General features: G+C 30.0%; 1 protein-coding gene and 1 non-coding gene across 2 annotated transcripts; one reads left to right on the top strand and one right to left on the bottom strand.

The window, feature by feature from the left end:
* Window positions 481-561, top strand: TRNAL-AAG. The gene has a single exon. It is a non-coding gene; the product is annotated as a tRNA-Leu (tRNA).
* LOC18590394 (arogenate dehydratase/prephenate dehydratase 6, chloroplastic) lies at window positions 11413-13160 on the bottom strand. Its single transcript, XM_007015879.2, has one exon. The coding sequence runs from the start codon at window positions 12988-12990 to the stop codon at window positions 11701-11703; it is 1290 nt and encodes a 429-aa protein (XP_007015941.1). The 5' UTR covers window positions 12991-13160; the 3' UTR covers window positions 11413-11700.

Below are 21207 nucleotides of genomic sequence, written 5' to 3'. Positions count from 1 at the left end.
CAGCAAATTAATTTTCTTTGCTAAATACCGTAACGCATGCACCAGCTTTGAGTTCATTTAACCCAATCTTTGTGGTGTCTCTGGGTAGCTATGGTTCCGTGCGCTTAGTATAATAGTAGTAGCAGACAATTAGACCACATAATTTCATTTTCAAGAGAGAAAGGCTGCTTTGATGGCTGCCAAAATATCAGTCCTTCGACTCGTGTACTTGTTTAAGAGACAATGGATTCTCCTGTGCAAAGCAAAATGGTAGTGAGGTTTGCACTCCTCTGACACCCAATTGGGTTGGTAGGCTTCACTGATTGGGCCACTAATTAGTTGGTTTTTACTGTTTCTTCATTTTTCGCCAGAATGCGAATATATATAGTACATGACCATTGATTCCTCGTGCTTGCTAAAGTTAAAAGGGTGGTTGCCAGATTGCAGCTGAATCTGACATGTAAGAAACATTTATCTGTCATTCGAACACTTCTTGTCGACGTTGAGATGGCCGAGTTGGTCTAAGGCGCCAGATTAAGGTTCTGGTCCGAAAGGGCGTGGGTTCAAATCCCAGTCTCAACATGATTCATATTTTTGGAATTTAATAATCTTAAATGGCCTAAAAAATAAAGACCATTTCCTTTGCTCTTCCCCCTCTTTTATTGTGAAGTGATATCATTTCATCATTTATGCTCTATGATTTGCCTTTCTGTCAACCATTAAGTCATTTGCAAGTCGGCAAACCCTCCCTTTGTACAATTCCACATCACCAATGAGATATATTAAAGTTCAAAAGATTTAAGTTAGAGTATTTAAAACAATAATGAATACTTTATCTGTTGACATTTTTAATCAATTTTTGAAACCCAAAGTACAAGAGAATCAGATTACGATTGGATTGGACCAGAGTGTTGGGCCTTGACAAAGCTATCTATCATTTTTGGATCCAAGACATTTTCAGCCTCATTTGGGCCTAACAGCTTAGTATAACAAATTGGGCTCAATCTGATATCTAATGCCGTCAAAAGAATATGTATATATTTTCACTCAACTTTTGGTTTTAAGATGGAGTAATGATGTCAATCAAATACGTTTGTACATGTATGTTTGTATATATAAAAATAGACACACACACACACACATATATATATATATATATATATATATATGNACACACACACACACACATATATATATATATATATATATATATATGCATACACGTATAGACATATATGTAAAGGCCAAATTGTTATCATTTTGCAATATAAAAGATTCTACTTCCTTGGCTTATTTAATGTAACATTGCTGCCTAAAAAGTTAGATGCATTGTTTCAACTTGGAAAAGAAGACTGCAGTTTAGCCTACTCTTGAAGCATAAAAATTACTCCTTATTTCAATAATTTGAAAGCAAGCCCCCCTTCCTTCTGAAATCTTGCTATACACCAAGGTATGTACCTTTTCAAGCAGTAGGAATAATAAGAATCTCCTTCGATTTCTGAGGTCACAGGGCTTGTTAGATTTTGAATTTGCATTAATAAAACAAAATAGCTGGAGATTGCAATACCAAAGTTGGTTAATCAATCACTGTGCAATATCTATCTTCCATTGAGATTGCAGTTCATTAATTAGCAGTGTTCAAATTTAAAAAATCTGAAGTTGGTAAAATCCATCAACTAATTTTGAATAGGACCCTAATTAATTGTTTCACAATCAAGTTTAGGTAAGGCGTTTCTTTGCTGCAATAACTTTTGTGTCTGTGTCTGATGATGAAAGCATAAAGAGATAGGGGGGGAAGGGCAGCAAGTTGATGTGGAAAAGAAGTAAGTTTGGTTCAAGCAAAATCCTTTCGACAAGAAGTTGTTGAAATAAATGTGGTGCAAGGCAATGTTGAACTAGTTGGAGAGAGACTAAAATGCTACTCAATTTCTATTTTGGGAATTGACACTTTGGCACATAAACTTCACAAGGCAATCATGTGAAGTTTTGTAGGCACTCTTGATCTAAAATCTGGGGGGCTTTTTAGGTATTGTGAGTATGAAAATAGTTGTGATCTTCACTGCTTGGTCTGGTGACACCAGGGCTATTTTGTAAAGCATGTAGGTTCCCCATTCTTGAAAATTCCTCTTGTAACAATAAAAGAAGGAACTTTTATGGAAATCCATGAATAATTTTTGCAATGGTATATTAGAAACTTTTCTGGAATTTTCCTCTAAAGTCATGATTCATGAAATGAATCAAGTTGGTACAAGGCTGAAATCAATTGTATTGACATGACACAATGATTGTTCGATATTAAACTGTGGATGTTATATCCATAAAAAAAAAAAAGGGTGAGCTAGAGTGCTAGACAAAGAAGAGACCAAAATTTAAATGACAAAAAAAGAGTGGGTTTATTAGTTGACCAAAGAAAATGGACATTTGGAGGATGACGATGAAGAGAAGCAAAGGAACAAGCCTTGAAAGTGCAAAAAACATTGAAAGAGAAGGATCAATGCAGCTTCTCAAAAAGTCCTGAGCTTTAGCTTTTAGCATGAGCTTGAGCTTCTAGTAAGGTTGGTGAGTTTTGTGGTCAAGGGGCAAGGGTCAAGACACCAATAGAGACCCCTTCAATGAGTTTGTAGGGAGGGGGGGTGTGAACGCCTTCAATGAGTTTGTTGGGCGGGGAGTGTGAACCCCTCCAATTTGGAATAATGTTTTTCTCATAAACCTTTCTACTTCAGAAATATATATACCTTTCTGCTTGGTATCTTAATGGATGAATATTTCTATTTCTATACCCTGTGAAACACACCAACACAAATTTCGAGGACATTATGGTAGGAATAGAGACAGATAAATGTGATCCACAAATTATTCTGATAAAGGTCCAGCCCTATAAAATTCCTTTTACTTTAAAGATATTATTTTGTTCTAAGTTTTAATAACTAAAATCCTTGCATTGCCAATTATTTGTTAATTTGTTGTTAAGGTGCAGAGCGAAGCGTTATAGTGAAATTTCTTTTAACTTAGTACCGCATTATTTGTTGGGATAATTTTTTTTAGTCTTTAAAGATAAGATGTCTTTAAAATTATTTTTTTAAAAATTTTAACTGTTTTTAATTAAGAGAAAATTTTTTTAAACAAAATTACCCTCAATAAAACTTTCTCATATTCAAACATATGTGTTGAAAAAATGTTATTTCATGTTGAAAAAATAATTGTTACACATTAATTTTTTTTATGATTACAAGAAATGTAACAAATAAAATAACCCTAAATAGTAATTATCCAAATTTAAAAATTTTAAATAATATCTTTTTGTCCAGATCTATTTCATCCCAACAATAACGTTGAGGTTAAATAACTTTTCAATATATCTTCCTTTCCATGTCAAATTCTTTTTTTACTTTAAATTTTATTTGATTAAGATATTTAACTCTAAGAGTTTATATCTTAGTGAAATATAAAAATAGAGATCAAGTTACAAGTTATGTTTAAAAAATGTTGTTATTACACGCATGTTCAAAAAAATGTTATTACAATTGAAAATTTTTTTTGCACATTTTGACTCTAAGAGTTTATGTTGTAGCGACATACAAAGGAGCAAGTTACACATTATATTCAAAAAATGTTATTACACGTCATACTTAAAAAAATTTTATTGCACATTATTTTGAAAAAAATGTTGTTACATGTAAGCATGTACAAAAACATGTTGTTATACGTCATGCTATATTTAATAGATTTATTGCACGCCAAGTGCATTAGAGTTGTTTGATGCATATATGGTGTGTAGCAATTCTGTGCAATGTTCTAATTTACAGATTTCATTTCACTTATAATTTTAACCCATCAACTTTTGAATTTTGTGAATGTAAACCAATTGTTAATTTTTCAAGAAAATTTTGTAAAAAAATAAGAATTTTGAAAATTTTTAGAAAAAGAAGAAGTCGAATAGAGTAAAGGATTAACAACTTTAGAGCAAAAAACTCTCTCACCTTCATACATATATATATATATAACCACAAAATATCAAAAACTACAAATCTATAGATCTATCTACAATAAAAATAACAAAAAAAGAAAAATAAAACGACACTGCAAGTCTAAGTAAATGTTACACACTTTAGCAGAAAATGTTACACAACAAAACTTTAGTAGCAAATGTTATACGCCAAAGTCAAAGCTTCAACACCAGATATTACACTCCATAGCTTCTTTTTTTCTATTGATGTTACACGTCAAGACATGAATCATTTTGTTATACGTCAAAGCATATTCTACCACACTTGAATCACTAAAAAACTCAACACTAATAAATCCAAGAACATATTGTTACTCATCATGTCATGATTTTAGTCTGTAGACCAACGATGATATGGCAAGATAGCAAGAAATCGATAGAAAGAGTTTTGTGAACATAAACCAATAAACCCAATAACATGTTATTACTTGCCATGTCATGCTCTTTAGTTTATAGCTTAATGACGATATGACTAAATAACAAGACATAGACAGAGAGATAGTGATGGTGGTAGAATTAGAGAAAGTTGAATGGCGAGAGAGAAAAATGAAAAACATAACAAACGGATGGGAGAGAAAAAAATCGAAAGCATTTAATTTGTCTAAAATAATTTTAAAAATATTTTTACCAAATCATTATAAAAGTTGAATGAAAATAATTAATTTTATGTTAAAAAATATTTTTTAAATAGACTTATCGAGTTGGTTATATATCACAATTTGCTTTTATTTATTTCTTCTGTTTGAATGACCTCCGGGTTGTTTGTTGTTTTGACCCTAAAACAATATTGTAAAGAGTGTTGGAGTCAATTTCTAATGTGGGACTTAACCTGGATTCAACACTGATTTTATTATGGAAAATTGTATTAAGTTTTCTCATGCACGTGTGATGGCTTATGTGGACAAATCAAGGAGAAGAGAAAAAATATAATTGGGGACAACTTTGTTCTTTCCAAGATAAAAACGTATATATATAGTATCATATGGTAGATAGGTTGGTCAGATTTTAGGTCTAACAAAATGTATTTTATCTCATTAAAATCGTGCATTTAAAATTAACATTAATTAATAAAAAATTCACTGAGGAAACTCGAAACAACATCACTTATTCACTTACTAATTATCTGTAAGACTTTAATAAATGTACGTGTGACATTAGAATCAAGAGTTGAAAATGTTTGGGGCTTTAAAAATCATGTACAACAATTTTTTTTTTAATTACAAATAAGGGTGAATAAAAGTTGATTAAAATTGACTTAATTTACAAAAGTTGGTTAATTGGACTATGTTAAGTCAGTTAAAAAGATTAATTCGATTAAGGGATCAATTAAATTGATTAAGTTAGGTTAGTTCGATTAAAAAAATTTTAAGATTGTTAACCAAATTAGTCGACTTTATATACACTATTTTTTAAGGTAAGTCTTGCATGTATCTTACTCACACAGTTTCATCATTTGCATATATAAATTAATAGCTTAGATTGCAGTAAACAAATGACAAGCATCATATAATCTCATTAGTTTTTTTTTATTGATTTCAAATTTTATTTATTTACTTTTATGCATATAAATATATAATCCATGTCAATATTCAACTTCCCAATACAAAAAAAAAACCAATTTATACTTTTATATATATCTTTATTTAAACATTGATATCATTGATATAATAATATAAAACACTTATAAAAAAATTAAACAAAATACAAAACTAATATTTATAAAATTAGTTACATGATTTTTTTATCAAAATTTATTTACAAAATATTTGATCATCGTCTCACTTATTCATTCAAAAATGTGAAAGATTTTTTTTTATTAAGCAATTTGTTTTATTTGAACAAATCACTTACAAAAATTATAAACCACTCACATAAAATCTAAACGAGTAATTAACTAATTAAGAACTTTTTATTTAATTCTTAAAATCTCTCAATCTTTAATACTAAGTTCACTATAATTTATATTAGGATCATTTTAGTTTTATGTTAAGAATTAAGATTTCAAATCAACACATCAAATAAGATTTATATTTAAATAATTTCATACTGTTTTTCAAAAAAATAGTTTAATAAATAACTTCTATAATAATATTTTTTCACAAAAAATCCTATTTCATTCACTACTTCGTTTTCCTTTTTTATTTGAAGCAATTACTAAAATGTCAACCATCGTCATTTTAATCTTATAGATATATGTAAAAATCATGCTTCTTGAATTGGTAGTGGAGTAAATTCTATTTTATTATGTAAAAAACTTATGTCACTAATTCATTTTATTTTAATATGAAAATGTTTTGTATCCTTTTCCTTTAATATCAAAGCACTTATATTAACCATAAAAAAATATAATGTCAATACTATTTCAAAATAAATTATTAGGTAAATTGAAAAGTTAAAAATTTTAAAAAATAAAAAAAAAAGTCGATTAAGTCTGTTAAAACTAAATTATCATACTAAAGTCAATTAATTAACTAGTTAAGAGTCAAAGTAAATAGATTCGATTAAATCCCTTAAGAAAATAAATGAAGTCGGTTGTTGAAAATTTTTAATTAATTTAACCGATTGCTCAACCTCTAAGTATGAATTAGGGTCTCATTAGGTTAACATAGATATAGACAATACCATTACAAACTTGGTGCATTCAATTTTCAACAACTTCTGGGTTAATCATTCAATTTTGTCCGCACTTGAGTCGACAATCGGCTCTCAAGTTTTAATTGCCTGAAAGGTTACAATGGTATTTGCGGCAGAGGCTGCAGGCTAATATGTACACCACATTGAATGTAATTAGCTTGCCTTTTAGAAGCAAGTTTTGATGAATTCAAATATCTATGCTTTTTCTAACTTGACTCTTTACCATTTCTAAAGGGGGAAAAAAAAATAGTTATAGCTTCATGTTTATACTGAAAATTTCAGCTTATTGTGATCGTCGATCCTCCATGGAAAGCAAACACTGAAAAAGATGAAGAGAGGAAGCATTGCCGTTTAAGCATAAAATATTTATTTATACTACCATACCTCACCCTTGCCACTTAAGTTAAACATGTGCTAAAATAAAAATAATGTAGATGATCTGTGGATATTGGTGAGCAGGCACATGTTTAGTTGGATAAAACAAAAGAAAAGAAGCCTGGGGGAGGTAAAGAAAGGTGTGCCAGCGCCAGGGTAGATGCCCAAGAAGACAGTCGATAATGACGAAATATTCAAAGGGTAGGAAGTTGAAGACTAGTCTAGGAGGCTATTAGGACATGTGATGAAATTTTGGTCCCGTTTGTTTGCTTTGTCTTTTAGCTTTTTCTTTGCTGGCTAAAGCAACTAGCATCCATCAATTAAAGAGTTACGGATTTATTTCAACCCATGCTTCCGTACTCACTCTACAAGACCCCTTCTTTTTTAATTTATCATTAAACAAAAAAACATATCTTTAATAATTATAGAAAAAGTTATTGTACATTAACACTTTATATAAAGTTTTGAATGTTATAATATAAAATATACAAAAATCAAAATTTCAGGTGCAATATATAAAAAAAATTAACTATTTAAAAAATTTAAATTTTTTAATTTTTTTATTGTATTTATTCAAGTTTTTATATTTTTACTTTTGATAAATTAAACTTAATTTAATGATTGATTAATTTTTATTTATCATTTTATATCATATAATATTAATGTGACATACAGACATATCATAATAAATAATGATATGATATTATGATATAATCATATAATATTTTTAACTCCCGCATCAACATCACGTGACATAAAAATAACAATTGACATTTTGATCAATTAAATTTATCAACCGTTAATAATAAGAATTTATTTGATTGAAAATAAAAATATAAAAATTTGATTAAATGTAATGAAGAATAAACATTCATTTAAATTTTTTCAATAATTCAAGTGCTTTTTAAAATATTAAACTAAAATTTTAATATACATGAAAGTAATATATATATATATATATATATATATAATACAAAGAAGAAGATGTTATTTCTACACATAATTGTACTTCTCGTGACAGAACACATGTTTGGTCACATGGGAGTCCCGCTTATGTAGCATGTAATGATTGGTATTTGTATTAAACAAGTCAAAAACATGCATAGAAATATGGTCCCCATATGTAAGTAATTATTTGCCTACTGCTTTCATTATCCCGAGCTGCATACACACGAAATAAAAAGAAAAAAAAAGTAGTAATTATTGCATGTGAAGGCTCAGATTTATTTGGTGAGGGAGATCTAGTTTATACATGTATGTATGTATGTATAAATTCTAATCGAGAGATAAGATGAGGCTGCGAAAGTTTGGTAGAGATTTATTTCTGACACTGTCACATTGGGTAACAAAATATTGGTTGAACAACTTATTTATTTGGTTCCCGACGGTCGTCACGTGTATTATCAATAAACTTGGTTTATTTATAAAAGATTAAGGTTTAAGAAACAGATCCAGGAAAGGGCTTTCTTTCTTTTGCTGGCTCTGTTTCCTTCCTTGCATGTATCATATATCATATTATGGGCATGCATTCATAATTCTTTTTTTTTTTTGTTTAATTTTATGAAATTGTCTATTAATCAACTTACCTCGTCTTTGATTTTTTATTTCAAGATTTAATGTCCAGATTTTTGAGCATTTTAATGGCTTGAGTTATAGGTAATGGTGAATTCAAGATTTTATATGAAAGATATTTAAAGGATAATGATAAAAATAATCATATTTTATATTTCAAATTTTACACCTATAGCAATAAAAAAAATTAAAAATTGAGGAGTGACGATCGCCATTTCTTTAACTCCGTCCTTGATTATAAGTAGATTTTTTTACATTGATTAATATATATATATTATGAGGATTAATTATATATTGATTATATGTCTTATATATTAAATGTCCCAATACAATTAATTTAATGTTTATTTTTGTTTTATCCAATAAGAAATTTTTTGAAAAACTAATCCCATTTGGTCCTTCGACCTTTTGTTCTCTTAAACTTTTACGTTGGTAGAACATGCACTCCGTTTCTAACTCCTTTGTTAAAATCAATCATTAACTTTAAGATCTCCAAAATCACAATCATTAAATTTTTTATTTAAAAGATCTATTTCAAAATAAAATAAAAAAAGATGATCTTTCTTAACAATCACGAATTTTATTACAAGATGAGAGATTTTGTATTATAAATTATTTATTTTATTAAAAAGAATGGAATTAACAATATTATAATTGTAATCTTGTAATATCATATTAACATAATTATCCTAATTTAACTATCTTAACAGTTTTACACGTAACTTACATAAAATAAATTTCGAAATAGAAAAGGATCGACTTGATATACATTCATATAAATTTCACGTGATACCGAAATAAAATTGAATTTCTACTTATAAAGGAACGTACGTATGATAAAGGAGTGTCGGGTACGTGGAGGAGGAGAGAAAGAGCAGTAATAATGAAAGAAAGAGGAGCAAGTGGGGACAGCCATGAGCCATAACCGGCCAGGAAATGCCGACGTACGTAAGCGGGAGGTGAGGGGATCGTCACTAAATGTGGGGAAGAAGGGTGTAGTAGCTTTCAACTACTTAGCAAAGGGCACATCTCCACCTACCACACCCCATTTTCCCATCATGCTCTCCCCTTTGCCAATCCTCACCAAACCCCTCCTCTTATTTCTTCTCTTTTTTCCCCCCTTTTCATGTTTTCTTAATTTCTCATTAATTATTATTATATTAACAAAACAAATAATGACTCCGATATCTCATTTTCAATAATCATTTCCTCATTATAATAGTGCTTTTAGTGTGTTATAATAGTCACAGTTTCTCCTCCCCAACTTTTTCCCTGATTGGGTTTTACTTTTACTGATTTTTTGTTAATAAATATCTATGGTATGGTATGATAAATCATAAAATCTTTATTGAAATTTGTCTTGATTGGTTGCATAGAAAGGGTAACATTGACAGATGATATCAAACAAAGTTTTCTTTTTTTTTTAACTTATGTTGTATGGCATTTGATGAAAATGAATTAAGCTCTTGGGAATTTATTTTAAGGGAGAAAACAAATTGCTTTACCATGAAATTTAAACCTCATTTAGTTGGTAGGTGGAAAAGCAGGAAACAAGAAAAAACACTCATAGGTTGGTAAGTGATATATATATATACGGATGTTGAAAACAATTATATTTAAGATTGAATGATGGATAGACAATGAAAATTAATCCAATTATTTCATAATTTATTAATTCCATTACCATATCATTATGTTACTTTCATTATTTGCGTTCTTCCATTTATCTAATGAAAAACTTTCATGAAGATTTTAGATGAGATAAAAAGTTTTTTTTTCTTTTTTTGTTAAGAATTGGCGAAAAAACCTCAAGTAAAAAAATTTTCGACATGTAAGTCGATCTATTTCCCTAAAAATCCTTTTGTGAGTAACAAATGATAAACAAAGAATATAATTAACTCAAATCTCAACAGAGACACTTCAACTTCAAAAATACCTTGAAAATTTTGAAAAATAAATTATTAGTTGTGCTCAAGATTAGCAACATTTCTATGATTAGAATTAGAATATGAATATAGAAAAGAAAATAAAAAGCTAGGTCTTTTAGGTTTGGTAATGGCCATCCAAAGGATTAGAAAAGTGAAGGGGACCAAGCTACTTAATTATTCAGTGTTTAAGTGTATAATGCTGTCATGCAATCTGATTTGTTAAAAAAGAAAGCGAATCAGATCTATTGATACCAATTAAAATAATCAATTTGTTGGAATATTAAAACTTTAATATGACAACTAGTGCATTTTTTTTTTTTTTGGGTTTCTGGTGGCAAGGCATGGCAACTACCCACTACCCAGGCCTTTGCTTCCTAACTCATAGTTTTTTTTTGGTTTAAAATTTGATAGGGTTGGCTGTGGTTCTATCATAGCCAACACAGTTATGTAATTGAAGCATAACCTTTTCTCTAAAAGGAAAGCAAAATGAAAAATAAATATGATTAGGTTTCATAATCATATTTGCTATTTTCTTACCAAACAGATTAAAATGAGGACTATGGAATTTGTCAACAAGGAATTGGAATAATACCCTTGTTCCCACAACAGAGATTAATGACAATCAGACTTGACCATGACAACACTTTAATTGATATATTTATTTTGTAGCTTGACTGATATGTAATTTAATTGATAATTAAGATATTATTTTTGAAGAAGTTGTGTTTACAAGTTCAGATCCCATCCTCCCCAAATTATCAAAAGGGAAAAAAGAAATCCCTTCTTAGCATACAACAATTGACTTAATCATAGTAACAGTAAAGCTGTTCTAGATTTCAAGTTCCTTTCAACATTGCCATCATGGTCCCCAAAGAATTATTAACATACAGAACAAAAGAAGGGTTTATAAAACAAGAGGAAGAAAGATTGAGTTTGAGATGGTATTCACATTCTTACACGAAACAAAGAAAAATTTTGGGAAGGACTTAATCAACTATATTATAAAAATATTTACCCAACAACAACAATAACAACAACAATTCTTTTTTTTTTTAGCTTGTTGTTGAATCCATTGATGAATTAAAAATTCTCATAATAACAAAAAAACAAATAAAAAAGTAAAATTAAAATTAATTTCCCCAATTTCTCTTTTTTGTGCAAATGATTTCTTTTTTTTTACTTTTTTGTTTATTTCCATGGGATTTGCTAATCTTCCCTTGAGGGGCACCATGGCGTCATATCCATGGGGTAACTTCCCAACACCCTCAAGAATGACGTGAACTCCTGGACCTCAGCCAACGCGTTTTGGGCCCTGACCTCCGCCATTGACGCTTCGAAATCCACGTAAAACATATACTCAAAATGCTTGGCAGTTCCCACATTGGCGTCGTCGACCAACCGGATCGGCCTGTTGCGGTGCGGCCGCGACTCGATTTTCGTTAGGCTGATGTTCCTAAACGCAAACGCAGACAGCACTTTGAAAAGCACGCTCGTCCCTTTGTCGTGCGCGAAAACGATGCTCGTTTTAAATGGCCGATCCGTACGCGGGATGATTGGCTCCCGAGCTAGCATGACGAAGCGCGTGACGTTTCCCGAATCGTCCTGGATTCCATCGGCAAGGACTTGGAGTCCGTAGAGTTCCGCGGCGCGTGCGCTTGCTATGGCGGCGGTGTCGCGAAGGTTGTTGGTTGCGATGTACTCCGCCGCTCCGGCTGTGTCGTCGACAGCTTCGCGCGTGACGTTGAGACCGAGTTTGGTGAGTGTGTGTTCACACTGGGAGAGAGCTTGTGGATGAGAAATGACACGCGTAAGGTACTCTTTGCGGACTCCTGGGAGAGCTAACAGGCAGTGGTGGACTGGGAGTTGGACTTCGCCGACGATGTGGAGGCGGTGCCGGAGAAGTAGATCGTAGTTCCTATGAATCGAGCCGCCGAGTGAGTTTTCCACTGGTAACACGGCTCGGTCGGCGATCCAAAGCTCAACTGCTTGAAACGCGACTTCGAACTGGTCACAAGGGATGGCTTCACAGTTAGGATAAGCCTTTCCCGCAGCAGCTTCGGAGTACGCGCCAGGTACTCCCTGGTAGGCTACGCGCAGCTGAGAGCCATGCATCGGAGCCGGGGACAAGTCGGTGATGGTTAGCGGTTTTTGTGGAGGCAGTGGGGAAGGTGGTTGAGGCTTGTTGTTTTTGTCGATTGGGACTAGGTTGAGATCGATGGAGGTCTTGTGGCCGTTAACGGCGGGGGCGAGGTGGTCCGAAGCGGAGGGAGGAGTGGATTTGTCACCGGAACCTTGGTCCTGAGAAAAGACTTTGCTAGAAAGGATGGCACAGGAGCTTTGCCAATCGGCGCGGCTTGAACCAACTCCATTGGGGAATTGGACCGAATCAGACCGGTGGACGCAGCGAACGGCGAACCGAGTTAGCTGGTTGAGCCGAGGCTTCGACGGCCGAATTATAGAAGAGTTAAGATTTTGTGTAGGAGAAACCGCCTGCATATTTGTAATCAAAATAATGTGTTTCCTTTCAGAAAATATATCAAATTGAGAGGAAAGAACGGAAAGAGTAAACAGAATGTTTTTTTTTTCTTTTTTTTCTTTTGATGGAAAGCTTGGTGTTCTCTCGGAGAAGGGAACGTCAAGCTGAGAGGAAAGGAAGACGAGAGGGGAATTTATATTAAGAAAGGTAGAGAGAAGAGTCTTTGAGAGGATGGTGTGTGTGCGGAGGTGGTTCGGTCAAATCTCACACCTACCCCTTTCCCTTCTTTTTCCTTTTTTTTTTTTTTAATTTTGCCAATTTAGAAAAAAAATTATGGCATTTAATTATGTCCTGTTCACGTTTAGATATACTTACGGACTCACACGTTAATAATAAAAAATAATTTGGCACATGTCAGAAGCTTTTTTACCTCTTTATTATTAAAAATAGCTAAAGCCAAACCAATTTCTTAAAAATTTTAATATTTTGTTTTTATCGATTTATGAATTTTTTTATCACTGATAATTATACTTTTTATAATCTTATGACAAATATGTTAAATATACCAAACATGTTTAGCTCATTAAGCAAATTCGGATTGGTATCAGAATCATGGAAAGTACATATAGCATTTTCATAGCTTTTTTCTTAAGGTAAAATACTCTGATTTTATTAAGTTTTAATTGAAATTATATGAAAATTTATTAATTTTTGAAATGAACATTCCGCTTTAAGATTGCCTGTTGAGCTTGATTTTTTTTTAGTTTAAAAGCTATTACAAAGTTTTTATGAAAAATAATAGTTTTTAAAATTAAATTGAAATTGTTTGATAAATTTCTTTTTATAAGTTATAATTTTGATTAAAATTACCATAAAAGGTATTTTTTTAAGAAGGTAATATTGTAATTATTTTTAATAGATAAAAATATTTTTAAAATAAAAATAAAAATTCTCTTGCATTTTAAAAAAATATAAAAAAAAGCTCCTCATAGCAGTTTTTCTTAAAGCTTTTTTTTTAAAAAAATTTTATTCTTTAAAAAAAAGCTACTTTTTTTGTGAAGAGCTTTTTAAAATTTATATTTGGCCTGACTTTTGCTTTTAAGATGTAGATAAACTGAAAAAAAGTCAAACCAAACAAGCACTAAGAATACTATTAACAAAAATAATAAAAAATTAAAATACTTTTTTTTTATTAATTTAAAAATTATTTTTATATTTTTCAAAAAGTTAAAAAAATAAAGAACACTGATCGATACTCCCCAACTCCCCAAGAAAAGGGAGCACAGATGATCTAGTGCTCCCCTTGGGAGCTCGATTTGAGGCTCCCTTTGTGCTCCCTAATGGGGAGTTTTTTTAATTAATAAAAAATAATAAAATTATATAATTATAATTATAAAAATTAATCAAGAGTAAAATTTATCTTTTTACCCTTACCACATCAGTAAGTTGACGAAAGTACTAATGGTTGACTAATGGCTGGACCTATATGTCCAGTAAAAAATATTTTTTTGTACCGGAGTATCCATTTTAAAAACTAATGAACTTTCATATAATTTCGATCAAAACTTAAAAGGGTCAAGGTATTTTACTTTTTTTCTTATGGTAATATTGGAATGATATGGTATGATAATGCATCTATATTACTATACAATGAGTAACTGAATTAACATCAGAGTTAATTATTGAATACTACCCATACCTGTTTTATTATTATATAATGAATAATTGAATTAACATTATGAGGTAACTATTAATACTACCCATGTCTATATTATTATATAACAAATAACTGAATTAACGTCACGAATTAACTATTGATGCTATCTATATCTATATTATTATATAACGAATAACTGAATTAACATCAAAAGTTAACTATTGATGCTTCCCATTTATCTTATTGTATAACGAATAACTGAATTAACATCACGAGTTAACTATTGATGCTACCCATATCTATATTATTATATAACGAATAACTGAATTAATGTTACGAGTTAACTATTGGTGCTATTTATATCTATATTATTGTGTAATGAATAACTGAATCAACATCACAAGTTAACTATTGAAGTTACCCATAGCCATATTATTATATAACGAATAACAGAATTAACATAAAGAGTTAACTATCGATGCTCCCCATTTATCTTCTTGTATAACGAATAACTGAATTAACATCACGAGTTAACTATTGATGCTACCCATATCTATATTATTATATAACGAATAACTGAATTAACGTCACAAGTTAACTATTGATGCTATCCATATCTATATTATCATATAACGAATAACTAAATTAATGTCACAAGCTATTTATTAATGCTACTTATATTTATATTATTATATAACGAATAACTGAATTAACATTACAAGTTAATTATTGATGCTACCCATATTTATATTATTATATAATGAATAACTAAATTAACATCACAAGTTAATATATCAAATTGAAAATAAATACATAAAATTATTTTTTTTCAAAAGAAAATTGAGAAAATAAGTACTCCTATCACTTTTTTTTTGTTTTTTGGAAAGAAGTACTCCTATTACTTTTGTAACTAGTTATTTTTCTACAAGAAAAACTTCCCATTTTAATATTAGTGTACTCATATGTTATCCTTACTCTGTTCTCCTTTTTTTTTTTGGCATGTATTGTGCTCTATAATTCAATCCTTTTATAATTCTCATTTTAAAAAAGTATATAGTCTAAAAAAACCCACTATATTCCATAAAATTGAAAAAATCAGGGAGGAAATCTCTTGCTGGGTGTGGATGTGACAACCGACAATGTTCTGAGGTTTTTACAGAAAATTTGGACCCATAATTATCAATATTTAGTTAGTATAGTTTTACTAGGTGGGGGATACTTGGTCCTAATTTATTGGCTGCCCTATATGGGCCATGCTCTTAGGACCACTGCCACATTGCAGGCCACATGGGGTAGGGTCCCAAGACCTAAAAACCCTATGTTTTGTCCTTGTTTCGTGTTTTTTTTTTTATTGATTCTTATTATTGATTCTCCCTTGTTCGTATTTTGTCTCTTGCTCTGAAGTTAATGGGTAAAATAGCATAATGTTTTGCAGTTAATGCTACCAAACAGTTGAAATTAACTTGGATTAATTATAATTAGGAAGGGTTTTTAATTTGGTTCTGTTTTTTCTCTCCTATGTACTAATGAAAAATAAAAGAAATGGAAGAAAAAGGCTAATATTTTCTATGATTCTGTTTAGACAAAAATATGATGAAGTCATTATCATGTTATAATGTCATCAAAAGAAATAGACCTACCTTACATTGTAGAGAGGCAAAGACTTATATAACAAAAAAATGGTTATTTTCATTAATTGTCCCATTATAGTTAGACAACAAAAAAATCCTTTGCTGGTTTTTCTATTAATCATGTTGTCTGTATTCAACCCTCAAATTAATTAATATTGATAAAAAAATGTGTTTATTCCTAATTCTAACAAAATTTCTTGCTTAATCTCATGCAATAATTTCATCTCTCATCGTTGATCAATTATATTTTTATTATCTCATTTTGTGTTCCATGATTCCCACCTCACTTTCCCCTTTATTTTTAAGAGTAAGTCTCCTAAGTGAAATCCCAAACATTAAAAGACAATGATTTTGTTTATATTATACTTGGAATTATTCTTTTTATACTTTTATGTGGCAGTCAGTGACCACATGGTTGAAGCTTGGAGATATAAATTACAATTATTGACAGAAATTATAGACAGTGGAGAAGTTCATTTACTCTTGTAAATTTACAGTTTGTCCTTTCCTTTTTAATCATGCAAATCTATTGGGAAAATAAAAAAGAGGGTTTTATTTGAGAGTCTGGAACCTTTAATCAGGGGAGTAACTCCCATTCAGAAAAAAAAAAAAGGGCAGATACATTAAGGTGGAACCCATTTTGGACATATCAATTTCATTGCATTTTTTTTTAAAGAAAAGGTGAATTTCAGTAATCATCACCATAACATGCATTACAATATGAATTCACAAAAAGCAAACATACTAGAATCCCTTATATTATAATCACAACACTACCATTAACACGAAGGAAAAACTTCATTAAAAACCTCTTTATAAAAAAATCCGGTGAAACAAAAATCATGAGAAAAAAGAATACTTTTCTAACATGCTTTCCATTATATAGCAACAGACTTTTTCCTCCCAGCTTAACAACAAATAGATACAACTGGTTCAAATCTTACAAAATGACTTGTTTAACTCTGCTTTGCATATTATCAAATACTCTCCACACAGCTGTTCTTCCTCTTAAAATGAGCCAACATATGGGCTGCCATGTTCATCGTTCGTCTACCATAATTAATTGAATTACAGCTCAAATATTCCATAACCATTCGACAATCTTCCATCACATGTCTCAACCCACCATTATAGCTTTTCAAATGAACCCAATTCACCACTTGTGCACAATCAATCTCGACTTCATTAACTTCAACATTTTCCTACACACATCTATTCAATGCCCACACTAACATTCACAGCTCTGCATCAGGTATAGTAATTTCAATTTCAAATTGTCTTGCACCAGCTAAGATTGCCTCCGATTCGATCCTCGAACAATGAATCTTGCTTTGACGATCTTTGCATTATTGTATTCAAAGATAACTGCATCTAAACAAGAAACACATGGTTAAAAAAAAGCCTAAAATAAGACATTATTGGAGTGTTTGATAGGTAGCTCAGCTTATATTTAATTTTGATTATATTTATGTTGTACTTAATTTTTTGGGCTTTTGAGAATTAAATATCAATAAATAAATTAATTAAATATACGTCAATATTATGTGACATAAACAGATAAAAGTTTATTTGATTAAAAATAAAAATATAAAAATTTAATTAAATATAATAAAAATAAAAAATATTTAAAAAATTTAAAATAATTCAAGATTTTTTTTAAGTATTATGTCATTTAATTTCCACAAGTTTAAGCCAAGACACTAAACAAACAATACTGACATTTTTTTCCTGTAAAATGTAATCCATTTTTTGCTTTGATTGGCAAAAAAGAAAAGCATGAAGAGAAAGATATTTTTTATAATACTCTATTTGAATGAGGACAATATTTGTAAGATTCCAGATTTTCTAACGTGCAGTCTTAGGAATCAAAGGCAAAGTGACCCAAGATTCAAGAGTTGTTGTCAAAAAATCAAGTATACGTCCCTAAGGCAAGCTTCATAAGTTGGGGGATTGATTTTGCACCACAAACTTTATGTTTGCTTTTTTCCTTTTCCCTTGATTGGTTAACTTTACCAGGAAATCAAGCAAATGCATGTCCGAAATGTTTGGTATAGAGAAAGCCAAACGCAGTGAAAAATATAGTACTGATGAGGGGACGAAAAGCGCAAGGAAAAAGGTAAAATATAAATGATTATGTTTTGCAAAAAGCATAAGACATTTCTATTTAATAAGTAGAAAATCGGGTTGTGGATTAGAAACTAATCTGTAATTATACAAAACAAACCGACATAATTATCATAGCCAACGATATGAAATTGAAAAAGATCTTTCTCTAATTATATATAGTTCATCTATACTAGTACTATAAAGTTTAAATATTGTGGGATATGTATATATAAAGACTTTCGAAATGTTATGTTATAATTAAGTGGTAATATATAGATATTATATATTTATATTGCATCAAATATAATATATCATATGCACCCAAGGCGTTGATCTTTGATTTGTCAACATGATTATCCCACTAAATTCCTATCCCACGACCCTCACCAACCCACTTTAGTTATCACATATAATTAGTAAAACCAATGATATTAAAATTTTATGTGCAGGCCGGCTATACTTAGCCGCATATATAAGACCAAGATCAAATTATATGAACAAATTAATCAAAACCAAGCCGTGGCGCCTATTATCCCCTTGAATAATGATAATCGAAGTAAAAAACCTAGAAGTAATAAAGTGCATTAAGAAAATTAAGCAGCCACCAATTAACTGTTTGATGTCTCACCAATTAAGCATTTCTAGATAGCTTCTGACTTGACCAAAGAGAAAGCTTGTCCAGTCCCTTAGGTCATGTCCAAAAAGCTTATTATACATCTGTAAATCTCCTTTGGTCATTTTTCAAGACTTGCTTTATTGAAATCAAAGGATTTAAATTTTCTAAATGATTCATCTACATAAAGCAAGTTCAATTAACCTTTGATTACTTTAGTCGGCAGTAATGTTAAAGTAGGTGAGAAGAAAATAGTAGACACCAATTTTGCTACCTACCCAACTATATGTACTTTTCTCTCCCCCTCGCCTTATCTGAATATATATATATTATATAAAATTGGGTTTGAAGTTTTTTTTTTTTTAAAAGAAAAGTCTAAAATTGAAAATTTCTTGATATAAATTATGATATCATAACGCGGTTGGTTTGTTTCTATGCATGTAAAAGGTCCAACCTATCATGATATCTTGATATATGCATATCGCCTTATATGCATGAACAACGTTTAGTCCGTGGTCTTAATAATTCTAATAATGTATACAAAGCGACAATTAATGTTGCTCACCAATTTTCATTGAGAATGACTATAAAAGTTTTTTATGGCTGTTGAAAAATCTAATTAATACACTAATATCTATAAAAGCTTCTATATTATATATCTATCTTTTTTAACCAAGAAAACCTTGTCCATGCCGTGACAGCCATAATCAACTCTTTTTATTTATTTTTCATTTATTCTTTCTTCGATTGCTTTCTTCCTTTCCCGTGGCAGTTGATTTCCGCTTTCTCCTCCTAGTTTTGATTTCTTGTTGTTAGTAAAAGATAATCTTTTTAAAGTATTTATACCAGATTTAACTTATAAAGTAATTGTAGATGATTTTTAAAGAGTGAAAGCTTTTATTAATTATCTTTAAAAAATTATCAGTGCTACTTTTCATGTAAAAAAACCTTCGAAAGTTTCGTACATATGTAGGCCCATGTGAAGCAGTCATAACCTTAAAATTTGCGGAAAAAAGCTACTTTCTAAACCACAAGTAAAAAAAGGCATTTAGAAGTAAGGATAAATTTAATTGACACATGAAATATTATTTAAATTGCCATTAAATTAATATTAAGCAAGAACCCAAACTTTAGATGAAACAACTCGTCCTATTTTGAAGATTTTCTTAGGCCATTATATAGAATACCTGGCAAATCAAGTAATAGAATTGAAGTGATTCGTTATTATACGAAGTCAATATAAATTCTAATTTTTTCCAATTTTCATAATAATTAATTGTATTTCAATAGGAGTAAGATAAAAAAGATAAAAAGTTCTAATTAATGCATAAATTTTGCTAAAAATCCTATATAAAAAAATTATCCTTAATAGAATTTAAATGAAGTGACTTTTCAAAAAAAAAAAAAAATGAAGTCAATCACTTTTAGCAATAAAATATCAAAAGAGAAAAGGCTGATTTAGGGAATCCGTAAAATTAAAGAGGTTTCATGGTTGTGGCTGTCGTAAAGGAAAATTTGAATTTTCATAGTCTTTTGAGACATAAATTAGGTTTGTGATGTCCATCACAGTGAAGACAGAAACAATATCAGCCATAAAATTTGTGGAAAAAAAAAAAGCATTCGTCACATTACAAGCATCATATATAAGTGTCGGTGCGCGTGAATTTAAAATTTTAATATAAAAGAGAAATCGTTATTAATATTTTTATTTAGATATAACTAAGCATTCAAATAAATCTATCTTTCTTAATAAGATTCTCTACTTGAGTTAGATTCATTAAAAACGATGAGTTATGACGTACGGGAAACAGTTAGGTTTGAAAATACGTTTATATATGGAAAAGTACTAAAACAACACCATATCCATTTAAAAAATGATATCAATTAATAATGTGTTTTCTTACTTTTAATTTTGATAAATAAACCTTAATTTGATATTTAATTTTATTTCCCTTAATTATTTTATTTTTATTCAATTATTATTATTATTATATGTTGGAAACTTTTTTTTTGAGTGTTTTCGACAATTTTAATGGAAACTAAGAGAGTTCCTTCACCCCAAAACTATTTAAGAAAAACACTTATTTTATTTCCTTGAAGAGATTCAATCGTCGGATTTTTATATTTTAAGAAAAAAAATGTTTGGGTTAAATTCTTCTTTATTTCTTATTTCTTATTTTTATTATGTTTTATTATTTGTATAAATAAAAATCCTTTTATGTTAAAAAGT

Source organism: Theobroma cacao, chromosome 9 (assembly GCF_000208745.1).
Source record: "Theobroma cacao cultivar B97-61/B2 chromosome 9, Criollo_cocoa_genome_V2, whole genome shotgun sequence".
Taxonomy (NCBI): domain Eukaryota; kingdom Viridiplantae; phylum Streptophyta; class Magnoliopsida; order Malvales; family Malvaceae; genus Theobroma; species Theobroma cacao.
Note: the sequence above shows the minus strand (reverse complement) of the source record. Positions and strands in the feature narration are given on the sequence as shown.